Raw genomic sequence first — 22,250 nt, 5'->3', positions numbered from 1 at the left:
ACTCACAGGTAGTTTTTGAGCACCCATATCACAGTACCAACAGCCAGCACCAGCGCAGGCAGCAGCATCACTGAGACCGTCATCGGAATGCGGCGCTTCCGCACAGATCTGTGAGCAGCAGCCTCTGTGCTTTTGCCTGTGTTCATCCCTGGAAGAAATGAGACAATGTCCCACGTTACCTTCAGCTGCGCTACATATAATCTCTCAGTGTGCTTCATGGACCCAAGAGGTCATTTTGTCAGTGGGTGCCTCCGTCTCTGGTGCCGAAGCACCGGAGGACAAGAAGGATTGCTTCCACCTCTCGTTGGGTATGGAGAGGCTGCACAGGCACTACCCGTGTCCTCCTCTGGGCCGAGAGCTGGGGCTGTACTCTGGGGTCTGGGCTTGGTCCGTGGGGAGAGCTACAGAGCAGAATCCCTCACACTTTTCCCGGCATGTGTGTCCTGAGCTCCCCCTGTGGGACGCCCCCCAGGCTGAAGGTCAGGCTTCAGCCAGCACAGGGCACATCCAGAGCCATCCCAGGGGAGAAACACTCCTGCAGGCTCCTACCACACAAGACCCTGCTCATCACCCTCAGGTGGCTTCGTTCCAAAAGGGCAAACTCTGCGATCTGGGAGCGGTGGGAGCTGAGCAGGGTCACAGAGGTCTGCAAGTACCTTCCCTGGCACATTGCTGGAACAACTCTCCACACCCCACGAAGGCCAGCCATTTTCAGAGAGCCACCCCTGGCTTCTTTTACATGTGCTCTATGCTCACATGCTCAGGTCTGGCTGCTGACCTGGTGTGCAAGAGCTGGCAGCAAGAGCCTGCAGGCACGCAGTGACTCTGGTTCGTGACACCGTATGATCATAGGACAGAAATTACCTGGCATGCCGGTTGGTGCTGCCTGCATTCCTCTGTCCGGGACTGGCAGTATGGGATATCCGCCTTCCTGCAGCACATCCGGGACCGGCAGTGTAGGATATCCGCCTTCCTGGAGTGCATCCCTCTCACTTTGTTGGTCCGTTCCTTTAGAAAGAAAGCAGGGCAGTAGGATTGGGATGTCACGTGCCCTCATCGAAAACTGAGCTTCTCCAATCCCGAGCTCAGGTAAAGTCCAGGCCCCCCCCCAAGTACACTGTGAGCCCCTCTGTTACCCAAGGGCATTTGGGCCCTCCCAGCTATTGGACAATGCTGACTCCCTCACACCTCTTGAGAAATCAGCTCCTGTGCAAGGCCCTCACATACTGTGCTGTCACCAGCCCGTCACAGCCAGGTAGCTGCAGGCTGAAATCCAAGATCTAACACACAGTCCAAGCCTTCAGAATTAGCATCTCCACCTCATTTCCAGCATTAGCAAAGGCAGCCAACCCTGCTCGGGATGCTCCTCCTGCCTTGAACTTGCTCAGCTGCACGGAGGGCTTTGGATGAACAGAAGCACAGCACTTGCCACTTTGCCACTTGCTGCCATCTGGGTGCCAATGACTGCACAAAGAAGCTCTGACAAGTAATGGTTGTGCTGGGGGAGCAGCTGCCTCTGGGTCTTGGCTGGATGCAGACCATCTGGCAGCAGACCAGCTCTGGTGCTTGACAGCACCTGCAAGGTGATACATGGAACACGGCTGCAGCACGGCTCTGACCCATCCCTTCCTGCTGTGCAGGCTACAGCCTGCCCACACCTCTATATCACACCTCAGCTTCCCAGGTCCCACAGTGAACAGACTGAAGTATACCCACCACGCTCTGCCTTCTCCATTTCCTTCAGCAGTCGCTTCAGGAGACGGGATGAGCCCTGAGAGTATTTTCCTCGATTGGATTCATCCTCTTCTCTTTCCGGACCTTAACAGAATGTATGAAGTTAAATATCATGTGCATGAAGATCTGAAGATCAGCGGCGAGTCAGCCAAGTCAGTGAAGACAGAGTACTCACTGCTGGGATTCCAGCTGGGCTCCAGCACAGGAGGAAACCGATGACCGGGCAAGGCCCACACTGGGGGCACTTCTGCAACCAAAGACCCATGAAAAGTTTTAGTCACACACTACAGCATCAACTGAGTAGCAGAGCATACAGGGGACAGGGCCTGCAGACACAAGTGTGATCAGACACAGGTGAGGAGAGCTTCCGGCACATGTGGGGGCCTCCTTTTCCCTGAGTGACCTGTAGGGTCTGGCGGTGGTTGGGGAATGCCACAGCCCAAATACAAAGGTCTGGGCTCCCTCAGCTGCAGAGGGGCAGCGGTAACCTTCCCACTGAAATGTTGCAGCTCTCCGAGAGAAAAAATACTCATGGCTCATCTGTGCAAACCCTTCCAGGCACAAACAGGCTTGGAAGACCTGGAGAGGATCTCCAGTAAAATTGCACCCAGGTAAACCATGAGAGCATGAACGTTTCAGCCTCCAAGGAAACAGACACTCACAACTTACCCCTGGGTTGTCCCCCAGGCACAGGCATGAAGTCCGGATCCAAAGGAGCATCCGGAAAGGGAGCACGAAGCTCATCATCTAGAATCAAGAACAGATGAGAGAAGTTCCCACTTATATACACTATATGGTGTGATCTCCTTCTCCCTCAGTAACTGGATGTGGAGAATAACTCAGGTCATGATTTCCAAAGTTGCAGGGTGGACGGGATGACCCGTAGGCTGGCACCTGGCAGCGTATCTCCGGGCCACGTGCCACATCTCTCACAGATTACGTGGAAGAAGATGCCCATCACCCCCTACCCAGCAACACCCCCATGGAAGGCAGGCCCCAGGCAAGTGTACTACAGGGCCGTGGGGACACAGCCTGACTTCTTGCTCCCAGCGCTGCTCAGTTTGGGTCCCATCTCTACCCACTCACCTGCTCCCCGTGCTCGCCACGGAGCAGCACAACTCTCCTGAAAACTCATGGCCACCAATAGGAGGAAGAGGACAAGGCGGGCAGGGTCCATGGCCGCCCCCACACTTGCACCACGCTTCCAACACCACCGCTGCAGCCACAGTGAGTGTCGCACTGAGCCAAGCCTGCGGCCAGGCCTTGTGAGCTCATGACGGAGCTCAGCACAGTCATAGGATGGGGCATTTTGACCTCACATCTCTGTGATTCCGGGTGGCGGCTCCCCGCAGGCTGCTGCTCTTGTGATGCACTGCACCAGGGCTGTGTGGGGCTGGTGCTTACATCATAGAAATGCAGAATCATAGAATGGCTTGGCTTGCAAGGGACAGTGAAGAACTCAGAACCCCAGCCCCACTGCCTCGGGCAGAGATGCCACCCACAGAGTCTTGCTGCCCAGAGCTCCATCCAGCCTGGCCTTGAACACCTCCAGGGATGGAGCATCCACAACTTTGCTTGGCAAACTTTTGCAGAGATTCAACAACCCCAAGAAGGCATTATTTCCAGCCTGGTGCACCACCTCAGGCCACAGAGGTAGTGACGCAATATGCACAGGTTATCCACGCGTGTGAAACGTGCTGCAATTAAGCAAGCCAAGCGGATAAATCCTCTCCAGTGTGGAGGATGATGGCTGAAATACAAACACGGAGAAGCTGACCTTCCCACAGACCCGCAAAGTCAAGTGTCACGTGCTTACATTTTTGTTGATAGATCTGCAGTTTCATCTTTTTTTGATGGCTAAGGAAATCCCCTTTCCTGCACCAAGTGTATTTCCCACGTGTAACGTGCTTCCAAGTCTGATTTTAGTAGCAGATATTGAAGGCTTGCTAGTTGGCACCTCCCATCCCCAAAGTCCCAGTGAACTCACCCACTGCTGGCAACTGGATGCTTGGTGGCGAGAGAACCATCACCTATAGGATCCCACCTGGGTTTCCAGAAACTGTTGCACCTTTGGATACATGGCGATAAATACTGTGTCCATACAACACCCTCATTGAATCAGAGCCTGCCACCTTCCCTACAACCAGACAAAGGGCGCAAAGGAAGCTGAACTGCTGAACCAGGCACCAATGGGGCTTACGTGTTTGCATCAAAAGACAAAATACCAAGCAGAGAGCATGGGAATCAGATGTTGTTTCTGAAGCAGAATTAAGATTAAAAAAATTGATTTCACAGTATGACATCAACCCTCCTCCACCCCTCCCATTCCCCCCCCCAGCGCACCCCTCCCTTCCTTCCCTCTTTGTTTAACAAAGACTTTGAATAAAATCATCATATCAATACTACAATTGCTGGCCTGGGATTATTATCACCTCTTTCGGGTTCCTGGACAGGAGAGGTGCACCCCACTGATTTCAGCGGTCCTGCCTGGGTGGTGAGGTGACTTCACAGAATCACAGAATCACAGAATCACAGAATCACAGAATCACAGAATCACAGAATCACAGAATTGTAGGGGTTGGAAGGGACCTCTAGAGATCATCGAGTCCAACCCCCCTGCCAAAGCAGGCTCCCTACACCATGTTGCACAGCTCGGCATCCAGGCGGGTCTTAAATATCTCCAGAGAAGGAGACTCCACCACCTCCCTGGGCAGCCTGTTCCAGTGCTCCGTCACCCTCACTGTAAAGAAGTTCTTGTACACATTCGTGTGGAACTTCCTATGCTGTACTTTCATCCCATTACCCCTAGTCCTATCCCCACGCACTACTGAAAAGAGACCAGCCTCACCACTATGGCTCCCACACCTGAAATATTTATAGACCTGGATCAAGTCCCCTCTCAGCCTTCTTTTTTCAAGGCTAAACAGACCCAGTTCCCTAAGTCTCTCCTCATAGGGGAGATGCTCCAGGCCCTTCACCATCTTTGTGGCCCTCCGCCGGACTCTTTCCAAGAGATCCCTGTCTTTTTTGTACTGGGGAGCCCAGAACTGGACACAATATTCCAGATGAGGCCTCACCAGGGCAGAGTAGAGGGGGAGGATCACCTCCTTTGACCTGCTGGACACGCTCTTTTTAATGCACCCCAGGATGCCATTGGCTTTTTTGGCTACAAGGGCACACTGCTGGCTCATGGTCAATCTGTCGTCCACCAGGACGCTCAGGTCCCTCTCTGCAGAGCTCCTCTCCAGCAGGTCTTCCCCCAGCCTGTACTGGTGCATGCAATTATTTCTAGCCAGGTGCAAGACTCTACACTTGCTTTTGTTAAACCTCATCCGGTTTCTTACTGCCCAGCTCTCCAGCCTGTCCAGGTCTCGCTGAATGGCAGCACAGCCTTCAGGTGTGTCAGCCAATCCTCCCAACTTCGTGTCATCAGCAAACTTGCTGAGGGTGGTCACTATCCCCTCATCAAGGTCGTTGATGAAGATGTTGAACAAGACCGGACCCAGCACAGACCCCTGGGGGACGCCGCTAGTTACAGCCCTGCAGCCAGACACCGCACCGCCAACGACAACCCTCTGCACTCTGCCAGTCAGCCAATTCTCGACCCACTTCACCGTCCACTCATCTATCCCATACTTCCTCAGCTTTGTTATAAGGATGTCATGGGGGACAGTATCAAAAGCCTTACTGAAATCAAGGTAGACTACATCTACCGCCCCGCCCCCTGTCCACCCAGCTAGTGACATCTTCATAAAAGGCCACCAGGTTGGTCGAGCATGACCTCCCCTTGGTGAACCCATGCTGAGGACTGCTGATAACCTCCTTATCACCCAGTTGTCTGGAGATGGCATCCAGAACAAGCTGTTCCATCACCTTCCCTGGGACAGAGGTGAGGCTGACCGGCCTATAATTACCCGGGTCTTCCTTCTTGCCCTTTTTGAAGACTGGACTGACACTGGCCGTCCTCCAGTCTTCAGGCACCTCCCCAGTTCTCCAAGACCTCTGATAGATTACAGAGAGCGGCTCAGCAACGACCTCCGCCAGCTCTCTCAGCACCCGCGGATGCACCCCATCAGGTCCCATGGATTTATGGACCTTAATGTTTCCTAGGCACTCACAGACCACCTCTTCCCCGACTAAAGGGAAATCTCCCATTCCCCGGACTCTCTCATCAACCTCCAGGGTCTGGGATTGCTGAGGGAGAGTCCTTTCACTAAAGACAGAAGCAGATGACCCTGCGGGGTAAAAGCCCACAAAAGGCAAACCACAATTAGTACCGAGACCCTGTTGCTTTTGTTGTAGAAAATACAGCGGTTTAAATGTGATAATGATCCAGATTAGAGAAACAATAGGGTTGTGTTACCTCCGCTTTAACATGTTAACTTTACAAAATTTGTTTTTGAACATTTGCTCCCCCTCCTCGTGTGTGTAGGAACATAAGGGAAAGAGATACCTAAGAAAATCTCTTAGGATGTACATTGGCATATCAGAGGGATATTGCTGGGGAACCGGGAGGGACTCTAAGCAAGAACACCCTCATCTAATAATGTAATCATTGGTGGTTAGTATATAAGTTGGAGGACGGGTTAAAATGATCCCAAAACCAGGAAAAAGGATAGAGAAAAGATGTTTAAATATTGTGTTAGATATGGCCTAGAGATCCACTACAGGGAAAATCAATATTTGGCCAAAATATGGATCTGATGAAGGTTGGGTTTGTCAGATCTCGAATTTATATGTAAAGAACAAAACCCCTTTTCAAAGGAGGAATCAGAATATGCTGCCTGTTGGATACAAGAAATCAGCCTGTTATTAGTAAAAAGAAAAAGGCACGGACCAGGAAGGAGAGGAATTAGAAAAAGGAACTAATCAATGGGACCCTCCTGAGAATCTCCCCCCCATATAACCCCAATGTAGCACAAAGGGAGACAGGCACTGCCCCAGTAAGAGGAAATGGTAAAGCACACAGGGACATTTCACAGAAAAGAGGGGCATGCTGGGCTCAGGAGAGAATTAAAACAATATAAAAGGGACATAAAAATTTCTCCTTTCCCAGACACTAGCTGTACCAGCACCTCAGTGTACCCCTTATGGGAGGTCCCATTGGGACAAGGACAAATACGCTATGTAAACTCCCCACTCACTAGTGGAGAAATTAGAAATTTTAAGAAGGAAATGAAATCTTTAATTGAAGATTCTATAAGAGTAGCAGAACAATTAGATCAATTTCTGGGGCTTTCAAAACTTTGGTCCCATCAGGACCCCCTGGTAAATATAAAAGTGGGACCTGAGGGGGAAGAAGTTGTGGTTTTAGTTGATACTGGGACAGCTCGTTCATCACTGGCCCGTAAGGTGTCAGGACTCAAATTAACAAATGAGGCCTTAAAGATAACAGGGGTAGAGAGAACCGGGATGACAGTACCACTTTTTGAGAATACTGTATTAAAACTAGGGGATAAAGATGAAATTGGGAATCAAGAAAAACATGAAATAAGGCCATAAAGATAAGGGTGGAACAGCCCAAGGAACTGAATGATATGGATTGCTAAGGGAAAGTTATATGGTATTAAGGGTGTTTGTGGAAACTGAAAAATTGTACTGTTTGATCTGTGGGTTTTGAAGGGAATGGGACAAACTGCTTTGATGGTATAAGAAAGTGTAATTGCTATTGGTATACAGAAAGTATAATTGAGGGTGTGTCAAAGTGTAACTGAAGGTACAAATAGTGAAATCGTGTACAAAGGAAAAAGGGTTAAAGAGAAAGTGAGTTTATGTGTGCTGGTATGAGAGCAACCCCCTGTATTGTTTCCCCCCCCCCCCCCTTGCAAGAACTCTTGGAGTGAGAGAGAGCCGGGTACAGAGACTGTTGCTGTAAGCAGCAAAGGGGGGAGGTGGGGAGGAGGGGGCAATGGAAGTGAGAATAGCCTTCATGTGCAGAGATGTAGGAAACCTGAAATCCCAGTGTTAGCACTGGACACCTGGAGAGAAGGAGGTGAAACTGAAATAGGATGTTAGTAGTTTATGTAATGATGAGAGTTTGGAAAGTGAGAAAGTTTGGGACAGACACAGGCTGGAGGAGTAAGGACTGGCAAGGTATAACAGGGATGTCAGGACTGAAAAGAGGTGAACGATATGAAAACAAAACAAAACTGATTGACAAACAGATAGTAAGGGAATTGGTGATAATAACAGCTGTTACTGTTGTGGTGCCAGAATAGGGCCGTAGGACCCAGAGATCCCCTCAGGGAGAGGTGGGGGGAGTGGGGGCTTGAAGTGCCCAGGGAGGGCTCCGCCCCACTGAAAGGAAAGCAGTGTGCAAACTGCAACGGGAAATTGCATCTAGGGAAGCAGGATAAAGAGATTTATTTTCTGGTGGTTATGGGTGCTTCTTACTACTCATAGATGGTTTTGTAACAGTAATAGAAGCTACTGCCCAACAAGAAAAGGTTTACGGTTTTTTTTGGATTAATTAAATATAAACTAAGTAGGAATACAGAAATTCTTGTACCTGCCAGGTTGCTCTGGCAAGAAATTTAATAAAACTGGAGCTAAGGGTCCAACAATATTGACTGTTTAAAAACTGTAAGTCTGGCATTAGCACAAATGGGGAAAAACAATGTTGTACCCCAGGAGTCACAGCAATATCAAACATGATGCACTTAGGGGTGTGGGCATCAGGGCCAAACATGAAGCCCTGAATAGAAGTTAAAAGCAAGAGATTGCCCAGTCAGGGTAAAGTGGTACCCTATAAGGATACATAACTGTAGAAGGATAGAAGACTTTCTGGAGTTTGGACTCCAATTTTGCAAAAATTTTTGATAGCAAGTGCTGTAGTTTGGTACAACACTTGAAGGCAAGTAATAGAATTGTTGAATGCATACACTCAGTGGTGGCAAATCCATGCACTTTATTAACCCAGTTAAGGAATGAATAGGTGGAGTTTACCTTCTGGATTTGAAGGATGTTTCTTCTGCCTGCTTTCTGTATCACGGCTTTACAAGTCGGTGTGCAGGTTTGGAGGAGCTATCCCCCTTGCACCCGGCGCTGCGCAATGCTGGAATAAACATACCTGCTTTACAACCCATCTCTGGATTATAGAGTTTGATTCCGCAAGTCAGCTAAACATTTGTGGTTGGTTTTTCTTTTCCCTAAACAAAGCAACCTGTTTTCTGCACTTGCTGTGCCTTACGAAAATGCACAGAAATTAGGCAAGCCTGAGACTCACCAAACACCACATGTGACATTTTGTAAAAGGTCAGTTTTGCAGCAGAGAACCACATATAATTATACCAAGTGTGCAACTACTTTTCCCATGCAGCAGCAGGCAGCAATGAGGCTGTTCTCATAATAAAAATACCATTTGAAAAGTAGTGTAATTAAGTGTATATCATGATGTACCCAGTAGCAACGAGAGCTCTGTTAACAGCTTCTGGAACAAGTAGATCACTCCCATCCCCTGCAATGACTTTGCCTCCAATATCGCATGGCTGATAAATTGCAGTCTTCTGGATATGAAATATTTGCAAGTAATTTGCAAACTGCAGCTAATCAGAACCGTCTTCCATATTGTCACCAACCACTTCAGGCAGCATTGTTCCATTTTGACATCTGGCTATGAGGCATTCATGCACGGCATTCACATACATAGGTCAATAAATAGGAGGGAGGGTGATTTCAAGTACTTATGCTTCCATCAGTTTCTTCTGTGTACCTGTGCAGTAGCTGCCCATCTCACCTGGTAGGTACGAATGCTGTTTTCTACTCCAGGTCAATAAAAGCCTCCATGTTGACATCCACATGCAGATTTGTCCAGATAACACCATGGAGAAAAGCTTCTAAAAGTCAGTTCAAGTTTTTAATGAGATTGCTGAGCATAAAACCACATGATTCCCATGATTTTTCACAGATTGTTTTCTGCAAACCTGGATCTCACAAGCCTACAAGCAAGGAGAAAGCTTATCGGCACAGCAACAAATAGTACGATTGTGGGTTTTTTTAAATACAATCAGTATATTGTTCTATCACCAGCTGCTTTTAAGGCAATTCACTCCCATCAAACTCTCAAATATTCACCCAAGTCGGCTTTCATCCATGTTTTTACCTCCTGAGCAATTGAATCTATAGGAACTATTGGACTTGGAGACAACACAAGGACATACTGCCAGCTGAGAACCTTTCAGCTAATTCATCCAACAGCATCTAAAGGTTCGAAGCTCACTGAGGGGGAGAACAGTATTTGGGATATTAGAATTCCCCCCAAATGTATTGGGTTTATTTTTCTAAGTTTATTAATTTAAAGCTGAACTTGCACAAGTGAGGGAAAGCACCTTTCTTCCACACTGAGGAATTGGCACCATCTTCTCTCCAAAGAAAATTCTTTAAAAAGGCCCAAAAATTAAGTATACATAAATATTAATGTGTATTCATGCTCTTCTCTCTGCCAGAGTTCTGCTAAGTACACCAGTCACGTGAAAAAAGCAAGCCAGGCCATCCTGAACAAGTACAGTTATTACTGCACAATGGGTAAATAGCAATCAGTCCTAGAGATACTGTTCCTATACAGGGGAGGCAAGACAAAAATAAATAAACCCTTAACCACAATAAAATCCAAACCCAGTTTAAGAAAGCTTGTATTTATTTCAGCCTCAGTGGAGTCAGTTTGAAACTGTCAGAGAGACACTGTACACCTATATACAAATTTAAGAACACAACGGAGTAACTGTTACTGTTTATTAACAACCAGTTTTAATACTACGATAAAAGTATGTCCTGAGAAAGGGGAACAAACACGCTTCTTCAAGGTTTTTTAGCTGTTCTGGATCTCAGCCGTCGCTTGATGATCAGATGATCACTTTCCTTCTTTTGTTCCTCAGATTCCTGAAGAAAACATTTCAAAAGTTACTCATCTTTTCACACAAGACTGACAAGCTCTTCTTGACCCACGCAAACATATTTCTTCCCCTAAATGGATTTCAGAATGGCATTTGCTTATTATATTTTATTCAGAAAACTATGGGATACCGAGATCATTTTAATGCAGCTTAATCACAAGGAACAAATATGGAGAATGTACAAAATCCTGTTTATCTTAAAAAAGCACACACATCTGAGGAAAGCCTGAAGGCAGCTTTCATTTTGAAATACTTGTTTTCAAAAGAGTATTATAATACTTGTTTTGTGAAACATGAAGCGTTCAGAAAACATTTTTAGCCTCAATCCCTGTAGCTATGACTTGCCCAGAATTTCAGTTCTCGGTTCAGTTCCATGTTCTCAGAACTACAGTGAGAGAAGAAATTGTCTCATCTTCTTCATCCTCTAACAAAAAAAAAATAACATTTTTTCTGCCCCTATCATTCGTCAAATCATCAAAAAATTCAGAGGGATATTACAGTATGGGCAAATGATCACTTTGCTGAACAGAAAAAGGACTCTAATATAATTAAAAGATGCAGTTCCAACAGAGCAAGAATGTTCTTAGCACAATAGCTGCCGACAGAGTCATGAAACTGGCACATCAGATCCTTTGCAAGTTGGCTTAGACAGGAGATCATAGTTTAAGCATACCTAAAAAGCTGTCTAAGTTGTGCTCTAGAAAAGCGTGTAGTAGAATAATCCCACTCCGACACACTGAAATTATCTATGATTCCAAATTAGAAGACATCTCCGTGATTGCTACATCACCTACTTAGTAAACTGTAAGCCAGCCAAACACAGAGATCTTTGAGGTCAAACTAAAACAGAACAGCAGGAAGACCAACAAGAATGACTTGGTAGAATAAAGAAATACCTCAGTACTTTCAACCTCCCCCTGCAAATAGATGAAACCTCCAGTCTGTTTGGACTCCTTAGTAGTTTATTTTAAGCCAAGACTACAGTATAATCGCTTACCGAAGAAGCAGGTATATCTAGAGGGCCAGAAACGACAGTGGAATACAGCTTCCTTTTGGATCGTTTTGGCTTGGTCTCTCCTTCTTCGAGACTTTCAGGTTCATTTGATTTAGGAGAACTTACTGCTGACATCAGCTTCTTGGCTAGAAGAAATTTTTTTTGATACGTAAACCAATCAACTTACTGGTTTTGTGAGTCTTTAAATCACTGAATGCAAAAAAAGCTTCGTAACAAACTTGGTTTATAAATGACACGTAAAATTTAAGTGAAAATACTCAGAAATTGTATTTGTTCATCGAGGTTCTTTATTGCTTCTATAGCTGAAACTGTTTATAGGTTCAGGTACGGCAGATTAAAGCACGCATTAAAATGGAGTATGAAAGACAATCATGGCTCAGAAGTCGCTGGAAGTCAGAAACTTCAGCAGGAGTTAAACAACAGGCCTAACTTTCGTGCTGACAGAAGCACAAGACAGAACCAACTTTCTCTGTATACTTGTAGGTTTTCACAAATGTAATAATGAATCTCTGAAGAGACGAATAAATGCATTTACTTCATAAATCAAAGGACAACTTAACATGGCAGACAAGTCTAAGAACACATACATTAATAGCCTACAGCAGAAACAAGCCATTCTACAATGTCTAGAAAACATGGAATAAAACTTATTCTACACCAACCTTTAGAGTGTATAATAGAAGGAGAGCTTTGAATAAAATCTCCAACTTTTTGCAGTGTTTCATCCTTCTTTTTAGTCAGTCTTGAAGCATGTACTCGCTTTCTCAGGAAGTAGTCTTTTCCGGATTTCTGTTCAACAGAGATGTGAACATGTGAAACAAGAGCATTGTTTAAACTTCATTTTAGTTCAACGTTATTTTAAGTTGACATTTTGAGCTTTACTACTGACACCTCTGTTCATTATGCTGATGATACCACAACGGCAAGTAATGTAGACAATTTTATACCCTTTAGGGAGTTGTCAAAATCTCAGCTATTTCAAGGCATACGTTTCTTAAAGTTTCTTAATAAGGCAGTAGTTTCTTTAAAAGTAGCTCCCAAGCTGTGGAGTTGTTTCTTACATAAGCTGTTCTAATTACATAAAATAAACAAACATACAAAACAGAAGACAACAGATGGGAAAAATCTACTACTCATACTCTGACCATGCCAAGGATACTGCTATCACATGTGAACATCTGTTTTTAATAACTGCCATGCATATTAATGATATGAACCTTAGTTTAATACAAGGGCTTCACTTACAAAAGCACACGATAATACACTAAAGCTTCTCTTCCCAACTATTCAGTGTGCAATATCCTTCCCTCCAAATCATTACACAGTACAGCCATTACACGCTCTGGGGACAGACTGACTTGCCCTTTGGTTAGCTTATGGAATTTAATAGGAAGAGCTCATAAGCATGTAAGATTCCCATTCAGGTATACACATAAGGATAAGACACTGCTTCTTTCGTGTGACCACACAATTACAGGAAGTCCCAAGCTAGCTTCAAAACTAGAACAAAAAACAACCATTTTCTCGTCACTTGCAGAGGGTGAATTAAAAGTCATGACAGATTTTGTATTTTTCGTGTTCTCACTTTTCACAAAATCCTGGGAAAATAAGACAAGTTTCAGCCATGATTCTTTTGGAAAGAACAATTGATGTCACAAAAGTGAACACTTTAAACACTTTTGCTAATAGTAGGGAAGTATCTGCTAGTGGTAACTATTCCACTGTAAATCAAATAATAAATAAGCATTCAATTATAAAAACAGGACATTAAGATATCAGTATTAGACATCTCACAATGTCTAAAAAGCTGATTTATGTCTACAGGTTTCAAAGAAAATACACAATGGAGTTAAGAGAAATTCCCTTCTCTTAAACCATTATCACTGAGCTTGGCTATTAGTTTTGTTCATTAAAGCAGTTCATTGATTAAATTCTTCAACTACTTTACTGAGGTAGAAATAGCATTTTTTTAATGCTTAAATGAGAATGGTAAAAAGGCATCAGATATTTTGTTTTCTGTTGGGTCTAGGTCATACCTCATCCATGTCATCACTTCTTTTCTTTTTTGCCTTAGGCATTTTCACTCCTAAAGGTATCATGCTGCCGTGCTGCTTTATCTCCATCTTATCAGGTTGCAGAGGTGTCAGTGGGATTTCCAGCTCCGGTTTTGGGAACCGACTAGTTTTGCTATTTTCTGCGGACACTCCAGAAGAGTCGAGGACAGTTCCCAAATGCTCCTGATAGCACAGAAGAATTTTAAGTGCAAGTGTTAAGGTAGCCATGAGATTAAAAAGCTATAATGCATCTGGAAAAGGATATGTAAGCATTCGATTTTCCTGCTGTAAGAACACCTGTAACAGAAGGAGTCTATTTCAGTTACAGCAGAGTTTTACCCCTCTTTCCTAGAACTTGTTACATTTAAAATTATTTCCAATCTATGATCACAAAAAAAGTTCTCCATGTTAAACTGAGCCTGATACTTTACAAGTCATTTTTTCTCAAGGGCACAGACAACTACACTTTTTTTTTAATAGAGAATGGTGGTAGAACTGACACGATTTTCTTCATCTCAACTCTGCTGTGTCAGAACTGGGCAGGAAAAGGAGCATTTGATTCAAGTGTTCAATTAACTTCCAGCTTAATCTTAGGGAATTTGCCCTTCCTCTTCTACACTAGAGATGTTATTTACATAAGTACGGTCCAGCTGGCAAGGTGCAAGCCCAGTACAAGTCATTAAAGAACTCCATTGCTATCTTTTCCCTGGAGAGAATACAGACATTCAAGCAATGACACCGTACTTAAGCTGAAGGCTATCATGTACCTGCTCATGGTCAAATGGCAGCAAATGCACAGCTAAGTGACAGGGAAATGTCAGTATGCATTTCCCCAGCAGCACTTATTGTCCACAATCCACCCAATCCTGTTTTTCTCAACAGGAACAACAAAGTCAGAACTGAGATCACCTGGACTCCTCCTTCTCTATGGCAGGAATTCAGCTAGCATATCAAAAATGAGTTCAGATGCTGGTTGAACACATGGAAGACAGGCTGCTGGGGACATCAGAAAATGGTAGATGGCTGCTTCTACTGCTGCTAGTAACTAGCAAACTCCAGTGTCCCAAACACAGACTAGCAGCTTTTACTACTTACACTGTTCCAACCCCCTGAGGGGAGTCTTCTTCCTCTCAAAAAGTTACCAAAGATTGTAGAAAGACAAAAAGTAGTCAGAGCCACTTTATCAGGCTCTGCTAAGAATCTGAATGGAGTATCACCACCCACTGTATTTCCAAGAATTAAGTTGGTTAATAAATACTTTGCTTTTAAAATATATGTAACTGCCATTTTATGAAAGTTAGCAACTAAAAACTTATATAGGAATGATTAACATCATCTGCTAACAAAACAATGTCCAGAAATTTTGCAGAAGAAGAAAATAAGTTCATTTTGCTGTGCCCGTTTCAGTGGCTCCATGAATTTTTTCCAAGTAACTTATCTAATCATGAGCCACTTCATAAGCATTAACATGAGGAGAGTTTTCAACAGCACCTGACAAAAATTCATCACACAATTGTTTCAACAGCTTTTATTCCTATCAAAGGCTATAAAAACAGGTGATCTGATCACCTTGAAAGGGATAAATAAATTAAAACTTGGGAATCGTTTAGAGAACATGAGATCTTTTCCTACTCATTCCTTATCAAAAGCAATACAATCACAACATTTTCAGATCTGAAGTTTCATACTAACCTCAGATTAATTTAATGAAGTGAGGCTCCTAGTACATCAACGTGACAAATAATTGTCTTCAGCTTTGCATCTTAATGGAATACTTTCTCCAGTTTTAGTTTTGCTTTGTTGTTTCCTAGGCTGTAAATATTTAAAAGGAGTAAAGATTAGGCTATGCATTAGACCTCCAAAATATCTCGAGTTTTCTAAAGTTACAGTGTAAAACCTCAAGCTCAGACGCCACATGAACACGTAAGCTGAAACACAGCACAAGTGTGGGAAGGTAGTAACATCTATTCATTGTGTGATCTTCAGATACACCCTACTGGGTCTCACTAACAGTCTCAGGCAGTATTCTACCTCCAAAAGAGAGAAAGCGAGACATTATTTAGGGACAAAATCTGTAACGCTGGTCGTTTTGTCATCCATTCCCCCCATACTCTGCACGCTCACAGCTGCTATGTTAGAACACCAAAGGCTAAACCTCTGCCTAATCTTCAGCATCCACATACGAATACATGGAAAACTGCATGGAAAAGTTCCATAATGTACACAGAGAGATGGTGTTCTAGTAAATAAAATATTTTTGAGAAGATGAGAGCTCATGTTTGAGTGGAAGACAAAAAGAACCAACAAGTACTCATCACTGAATATGTAGTTAAAGGACTATATGCTAAGAAAAATGATTCCAGCTCCAGTATCTCCTAGGAAAACAGAAGAACAAAAAGGGGTTAACATGATGTTAAGTACTGACTTTCTATAAATATAATCATACCTTTTCATTTACAGAGTCATTCCTTCTACTTTGTCTTTCTTCAAGTAAAGGTATTTCTGGCAAACACTGAGGGCTACTGTGGTTAATGCGTTGTTTTAATTCCTTTATAAAGTCATCTTTGTCAGCCAGTTCTTTTCTTAACTCTTCTATCACAGTTGCATTATCCTAATAAACAGTAAAAACTGCTGAGTTGTGGGATTGGCAAAAGGAATTAACACACACAAGCAGTATTGCAATTACTTAGTAGCATCAGTTTTAGAAGTGCAGGCTAGAACACTTAACTATTCAAGAACAGTAACATTTCACGGATTTGTACGGTCACTGTTACAAGTGCAGTAGTCACAGAATTGCCTGGGAAGTTGTAATACAATATATTTTGATTCTTCTATTTTACTTATGTGCTTCAGCCTTCATCTCTCTTAAGATATAATAACCCGAGCTTTTATTTGTTCCCAAATCCTCGGTACTGTGAGAAAGTCGGCAGTTGTAGGGGAAGTTTTGCTATGAGAACATCTTTCTTCTCAGAGAAAGTGAATCCAAACATTCTCAAAAGAGCACAACTCATTTAGTCTTCTGTTTAGCTTCTGAAATTCTATGCTACGGCTTAGATTGGCTATCCTGATTAAAAGCTGGATGTTGAAATAAGAAATGCAACTTCCAGAGATCATCCCCCCTCTGCTTTTTGATGCTTCCCTTAATCTCCACGTCCCCTTCTGTCTTTTCATGCCATTGTAGATACTACCTCAGAGAAAGCAAAGAAAGTAAGAAACCTGAGACAGAACTACTGTCTGAGTATTGAACCTAGCTTGGGATCCGGAAATGCTGAGAATTATCAGAAAAAGCTACAGATGTCCAGTCTGACTGTAGGATCATAAGCATCAAACTGACATCTGCTTATCTGAACTACTGAAAAAATTGAAATTTTAGTAATTAACAGAAATTCTGTTTCTGAAGAACAAAAATAAAAGCTGGTGCTTTTTTTGGTTAGTTGCACATGATGTCAATACAACAGTGTTCAAGAACAGAACCACACCCAGAATACAAAGAGCAGGTACAGGAGTTTTACAGAATTTATGGGTAGCTAATCAGGTAGGAGGAAAGGAGAGCTGACCTTGCTTGAATCCTTTAAGGCAGATTGTCTCAGTTCTGCTATTTCTGTCTCTTTTTGTATGGCATTAGAAGCCAAAGTTTTGAGCTGTTCTTCCAAAGCTTCTACTAACTGATCTCTCTCCTCACGCCACTTTTGAATATTATGGTCCTTTTCCTCCAGCTCCTATATTTCATGATGAAAGAAAAGCATACACAGTAGAAACAAGCAGAATCTTTAAGACAGCCTAGAATTAATAAGTTTTTCATATAGCATAAATAAGGACTCAAGCTGATAAAAAGAGTTTATGGTAAGACATTTCAATTAACATATCGTGATGTCACTCAACAAGATCAGGTTATATGCATGTATTATATATGTATTTACTATGCAGATTATTGTATTTAAAGCAATCTGCCAGTGCTCTGTAGTGACTAATTATTTGAATATCTTTCATGGTCTACCGCTAATTTCAGTTGGCCACTTTCATTTTGCTCCAATTTTTTTTTTTTTTTTGACCTTTTTCCTGTTGCTTGGAAAACCTGCATCATTCATTTAATAAAAATTAAGAGCAAGAAAAATACCTGTTTAAGTTGTTGGATAGTATAGTCTTTATAATCCAGCTCATCCTTAAACTGGTTATTAATCCTTTCAAGTTCATCCATCCTGTTCCTGAGGGATTCCTCCACAGAACGCATCGTGGACACCTGTAATGTAAGCACAGCTCACGGTTCATTAAAAGACTTCTGTAATCCAACCTGGCCAAATACTTCTTTGTTAAATAAAGAGGAATTCACAAACAAGTGCTGAGTAGGAAAACGACAGCAAGTGCAAGGTTACCAAGGAAGACATGAATTCATTTTTAAGCTTCAATTTTCCACCCCAAGCACACCCAATAAACTTTCAGACTAAGATCCTGCAAAATGGGTTTTAAAATATCTACTTGTTTAATAATTAAATTTTAACTATTAACATCACTGAAGCTGAAACTGAAGAAAAAAAATATACATGCTTATATTAAAGAGCCTCTGGAAATTAGTCTATTTCTCTTCAAGTAAATAGCATTCTTCTTCCCAGTTATCAGCGTTTTTTCACAAGACTTAGGTTTTAGGCTTTGGAGTTACCACGGATACCAATGGCAAGTCACCAGTAACGTAGAGATAATAACAAGTCCCCTCCAGAGGCAGATTAGCTATTCTCTTCACAAACCTTATTCCAGACTACCAACCAACTTTACTTTCCTCTGTTCATTATCTATGCGAAACCATGTTTTAATTTCAGCTTGCTTCTCATAATCAGATGCTGAAGCAATAAATTATTCAGATGGTATTCTGAGGGATACTCTAGTTCATTCTCAAAGGGCTCTAAGTTAACTCAGTGGTTACTTACGATTCTATACGTTGCACTTTCTCCATCTCACTCTTTTCCTTTTCCCGAAGAGAGTGTTTCATCTGCTCCAAGCTGTTTTTAAGCTGCATAACTTCTTGAATCAGATTTGCTTCTTTGCTACTTAACTCTTCAAACTTTTTGTCTGCATTTGCAGACTTCTCCTGCAGAGTTGCTGTAACTGTCTCCAGATTAACAATAATAGATTCTTTTTCTTTAAGTAATTCATTGAGTTTTGACACATTGTCTTCCATTGTCTTGGAAGCCTCCAGGCGATATTCAAGCTCTCTTATTTTTACCTCACAGTTGGCAACTTCCTCCTGAAATTGTGCAATCGCTCTCTGATCTTCTGCAGTCTTTTCTTCAAACTCCCAAGTTTTCTTTTCTATTTGCTCATGTAACTGATTCACAAGATCATCTTCCTGACTAGTGTGAGTTGTAATCTCACATAGCTTCATTACAAGTTGATGATTATGATTTTCAGCATTATTCAGTCCCGCCTTTAGGTTTTCATTGTCTTGAAGCAGTGCTTTGATGTGCTGACTTTTTTGTGAGGAAACATCAACAATACTTCTGCATACTTCCCAAATCCTTTCAAGACTATAGTTAAAGGAGAGGTCCTGCACAAGATCTGAGATGGAAGAAGTCTGTGACTGAATGCATGCAGAACTAATTTGAGATGTCCCTGGCTCATCTTTTTCAGAGTCTGAGGAATCCTTTACACTGACAAAGTCAGTACCGATGGCGTGAAACTCTAAGTGACATTTGTATAATTCATCTAATTTGGTCCACATTTCTTTTACTTGTGACACTTTATCAATTATATATTCTTTGGCAACTTCTATGTTGTTAGTTAGTTGGGCATTTTTGTTTTCAAGTGTCATATTTATAGATTTCTGTTCATCCAGTTCAGAAGCAATTTCCCGATAGTCAGCTTGACCCTGCAGAATTTGTTCACGGAGGGCATCAGCTGTTTCTTCAGAAAAAGAAAGCTCAATACGCAGGCTTGTTACCTGCTTACTGAAATCTTCTTTTTTATTTTTTTCTCTTCTGCATTGTTCTTCAAGCACAGTTAAATGATGTTCCAAGATTTCAGTTCTTTCCCTCAGTGCTAGTACTTCCTTTCGGTACGCGGAGCACTTTTGTTTCATGTGTTCAATTGTCCTTTGCTCTACAGTGTTCTTTTTCTTTCTCTCATTTACAACTACTGTAAAACAAACAAACAAACAAACAAACAAAAAAGGGAAAAGGAATGTAGCTCAGATTGATTAAAATAATTATTACATAGCAGTTCACAACACCAAGTAGCAACTTCTAAGTGAAACACTGTCGTAATATGCAAGCCATACCCTCACATCACATAGTATTTCATACTAGTGAAGGAATTAAAGTCCTCTGAACACGTAATCAGGTGCCTCAGATTTCTATACAGAATTAACAGCAAAAGGTTTTCAGTCTGGAAGAACACTTTTACCATGGCACTACTCAAACCTTCAACTCCACATCAGTAGAAAATCTAATTAGATTTAAAAAACATGGGAACGAGATAGATAATTCACAGCTATATTCTTTCTATCTTCCGTGCTTCAGCAATCCCCATAAGGCAGCCAGGAATCACTCCATCTACATCTAAATGGTAGATAAACAGTTCTCTAAGAAATTTCATTCCAACTCACAGTCCTCTTACTTTCAAAAGAAAGATAAAACCCTGGACAAGTTGATCACTTAAGTGTTGATATCTGTTTCTCTTATTCAGTTCATCTCTAAACAAAATATGAGGATTCCTACTTCTGTCCACACTTACTCTTTTGCATATAAAGTTCACTCATAAAGTTGTACAAATTTGCAGATTCAAGTTTCCATAAATATTCCATTAGCTTGGGGCTGTTTTTTTCTTTAACTGGTGAGCAATTAGCTAAAATCACATGCATTTTCTTTCTATCAAAAGCAACTTCTGCTGTATTTCATCATTGCTTTAGAATCCAGTTATGTCCATTCCATAATATGCATACTTTAAGTATTAAAAAAAATAAATATAAGTCAAGACTTACTAGGGATTGGGTCACCACAACAATATATTCCATAGTGATTCTTGTACAGTCCTTTTATTACTACAACTACAGAAATGCAGAATTTTATAGCGCCCACGTGCAGCCTGCATTACATACAGATTCACGTGTACTGCATGGAAACAGCCTCTTAACTCATCTAAGGAGTTTTATATACAGCCCTCAACTGATTTAAAAGTCATACTGAAGAAACAGCAGTGGCATATTCCACCCCAAACCAGGTTTTGGGTTTTGACTGCTGCTCCCAGCAACACTAGTGAGGGGAATATGATTTATAAGTAATCTAAACACTTTATGCTGAAAACAACAATCAAGCACTAAAGCAAGATAAATAAGACTAGGGAGAAGATGTGTAATGTTCAGTCTAGAAGCTCCTTACACAGGAAGTAGGGAAAAAGCATTATTACAGAGCATAGGAAACAAGACCTAAAAGCTCAGAGAATGGTGTAAATACCCTGAACTTGAAGCTGAGATAACCTAGCATCTCCTAAAACACTTTTGCTCGTGCTACTTATATAACTAATTCTACAAAAGAACCAGCACAACATACCTGTGCTCATTGTTCTACTGTGTATATTTAACATAGCTAAAGAATATATATTAAGAGTTTTTTGAAATTGGACGCTATTAATACTCACAAATAGAAGAAAATTTTAACATGATTGAATACTCAGTACTTCTTAACCGAAAACTTCATGCTGAAATTGTGACTATCAGCTACCCATTTTAATTCCTATGTGGAGCATTGCTGTCATTAATTTTTAAATGAGAGCTTTGGTCATATGATTAGAACAAACCCACTACTATTTGGAGTATGGAGGAGTCCACATCCCTCCCTCAGTCTCTGGTAAGATGCTTATATGTGATGCCATTCAGTGGTCACATTAGGATTCAATATTTATGCCAAATAAAGGCAGCAGGGACAAATCATCCAAGAACAGCATCTCATCCAAAGAAGGCCTTGACTTTCTCCCTTGCACATATTTTGCAAGAGGAATACAAGAAAGGAAGGGAATACAGCTAAGTTTTAGATTTTCCCTTCTACATTGTATATGCCTTCCGTAATTCTAGGAACACTGATACTCAGCTGTGCCCAGAAGTGAAGTTAAATGCATCAGAGCTTATCCAAACCATTTTGCTCAAATATTGCCCATGAGCGAGCAATTAGCAGGTCGTCAACAATTTTGATAGTTGCTTCAGGAAAAACAAAACAAACAAACAAAAAAAAGCACTTGAGCAGCTGATGCTACTCAGAAGATCAGCAACAGCAGTTGAAACAATCCTAAAGAAACTGCTTTAAAACTATTACCAAATCTGCAAGTGCATCAACAGATGAGGAAAAAGCAGCAAAAAGGAAAAAAATAGTGCAAAAAACTTTTATTCTTAAGCACTCAAAAATGAACAGCATAGGACCTTCTGAAAAAGGGATATTTACATAACAGTTACTTCTATTTACAGTTTAACACAGTGGCTTTTCTCCTTATACCATAAGGTAACGCGCTTCACAGCCTTTTGCTTCCTATCCGGAATAGGAAGCAATTTATTGTTTTGGAAGACACCCTGTTCAA

General features: G+C 42.2%; 2 protein-coding genes and 1 long non-coding RNA gene across 5 annotated transcripts; all 3 read right to left on the bottom strand.

Annotated features, from left to right (window-relative positions):
• Positions 1 to 922: 922 nt before the first annotated feature.
• Positions 923 to 3,001, bottom strand: LOC146753008 (uncharacterized). The gene is made up of 3 exons (XR_014940323.1): positions 1,910 to 3,001; positions 1,717 to 1,818; positions 923 to 1,008 (listed from the first exon to the last, which is right to left on the bottom strand). It is a non-coding gene; the product is annotated as an uncharacterized LOC146753008 (long non-coding RNA).
• Positions 3,002 to 10,351: 7,350 nt separating this feature from the next.
• LOC146753007 (kinesin-like protein KIF20B) lies at positions 10,352 to 13,524 on the bottom strand. The gene is made up of 4 exons (XM_085531113.1): positions 13,158 to 13,524; positions 12,303 to 12,429; positions 11,623 to 11,765; positions 10,352 to 10,611 (listed from the first exon to the last, which is right to left on the bottom strand). The coding sequence occupies exons 1-4, from the start codon at positions 13,194 to 13,196 to the stop codon at positions 10,531 to 10,533; spliced, it is 390 nt and encodes a 129-aa protein (XP_085387239.1). The 5' UTR covers positions 13,197 to 13,524; the 3' UTR covers positions 10,352 to 10,530.
• Positions 13,525 to 13,689: 165 nt separating this feature from the next.
• Positions 13,690 to 19,930, bottom strand: LOC146753006 (uncharacterized). 3 transcript variants are annotated; one of them, XM_085531166.1, is made up of 6 exons: positions 18,617 to 19,930; positions 17,812 to 17,934; positions 17,252 to 17,410; positions 16,141 to 16,305; positions 15,387 to 15,506; positions 13,690 to 13,877 (listed from the first exon to the last, which is right to left on the bottom strand). In XM_085531166.1, the coding sequence occupies exons 2-5, from the start codon at positions 17,923 to 17,925 to the stop codon at positions 15,423 to 15,425; spliced, it is 522 nt and encodes a 173-aa protein (XP_085387292.1). In that variant the 5' UTR covers positions 17,926 to 17,934; positions 18,617 to 19,930; the 3' UTR covers positions 13,690 to 13,877; positions 15,387 to 15,422. The 3 variants fall into 3 exon arrangements, 2 of the variants coding, with proteins under 2 accessions (XP_085387292.1, XP_085387291.1); XM_085531165.1 differs by having other exon boundaries at positions 13,692 to 13,877; positions 17,252 to 17,413; positions 18,617 to 19,929; XR_014940322.1 differs by lacking the exon at positions 16,141 to 16,305 and having other exon boundaries at positions 13,708 to 13,877; positions 17,252 to 17,413; positions 18,617 to 19,840.
• Positions 19,931 to 22,250: the final 2,320 nt, after the last annotated feature.

The sequence above is a fragment of the Coturnix japonica genome, unplaced genomic scaffold (genome assembly GCF_054131305.1).
Source record: "Coturnix japonica strain WE unplaced genomic scaffold, WE-NBRP24 Scf040, whole genome shotgun sequence".
Classification (NCBI taxonomy): domain Eukaryota; kingdom Metazoa; phylum Chordata; class Aves; order Galliformes; family Phasianidae; genus Coturnix; species Coturnix japonica.
This window is presented reverse-complemented; position numbering and strand designations above follow the sequence as displayed.

Coding starts and splice junctions, on each gene's coding strand:
- LOC146753007 (XM_085531113.1), bottom strand. CDS start 13,196: ATGACTTTTAATTCACCCTCTGCAAGTGACGAGAAAATG. Junction 12,430..13,157: donor CTGCAAGTGACGAGAAAATG/GTTGTTTTTTGT, acceptor TCTGTTGAACAG/AAATCCGGAAAAGACTACTT. Junction 10,612..11,622: donor TAGATATACCTGCTTCTTCG/GTAAGCGATTAT, acceptor TGTTTTCTTCAG/GAATCTGAGGAACAAAAGAA.
- LOC146753006 (XM_085531165.1), bottom strand. CDS start 17,925: ATGCGTTCTGTGGAGGAATCCCTCAGGAACAGGATGGATGAACTTGAA. Junction 17,414..17,811: donor CTATCCAACAACTTAAACAG/GTATTTTTCTTG, acceptor CATGAAATATAG/GAGCTGGAGGAAAAGGACCA. Junction 15,507..16,140: donor ATGACTCTGTAAATGAAAAG/GTATGATTATAT, acceptor AAATATTTACAG/CCTAGGAAACAACAAAGCAA.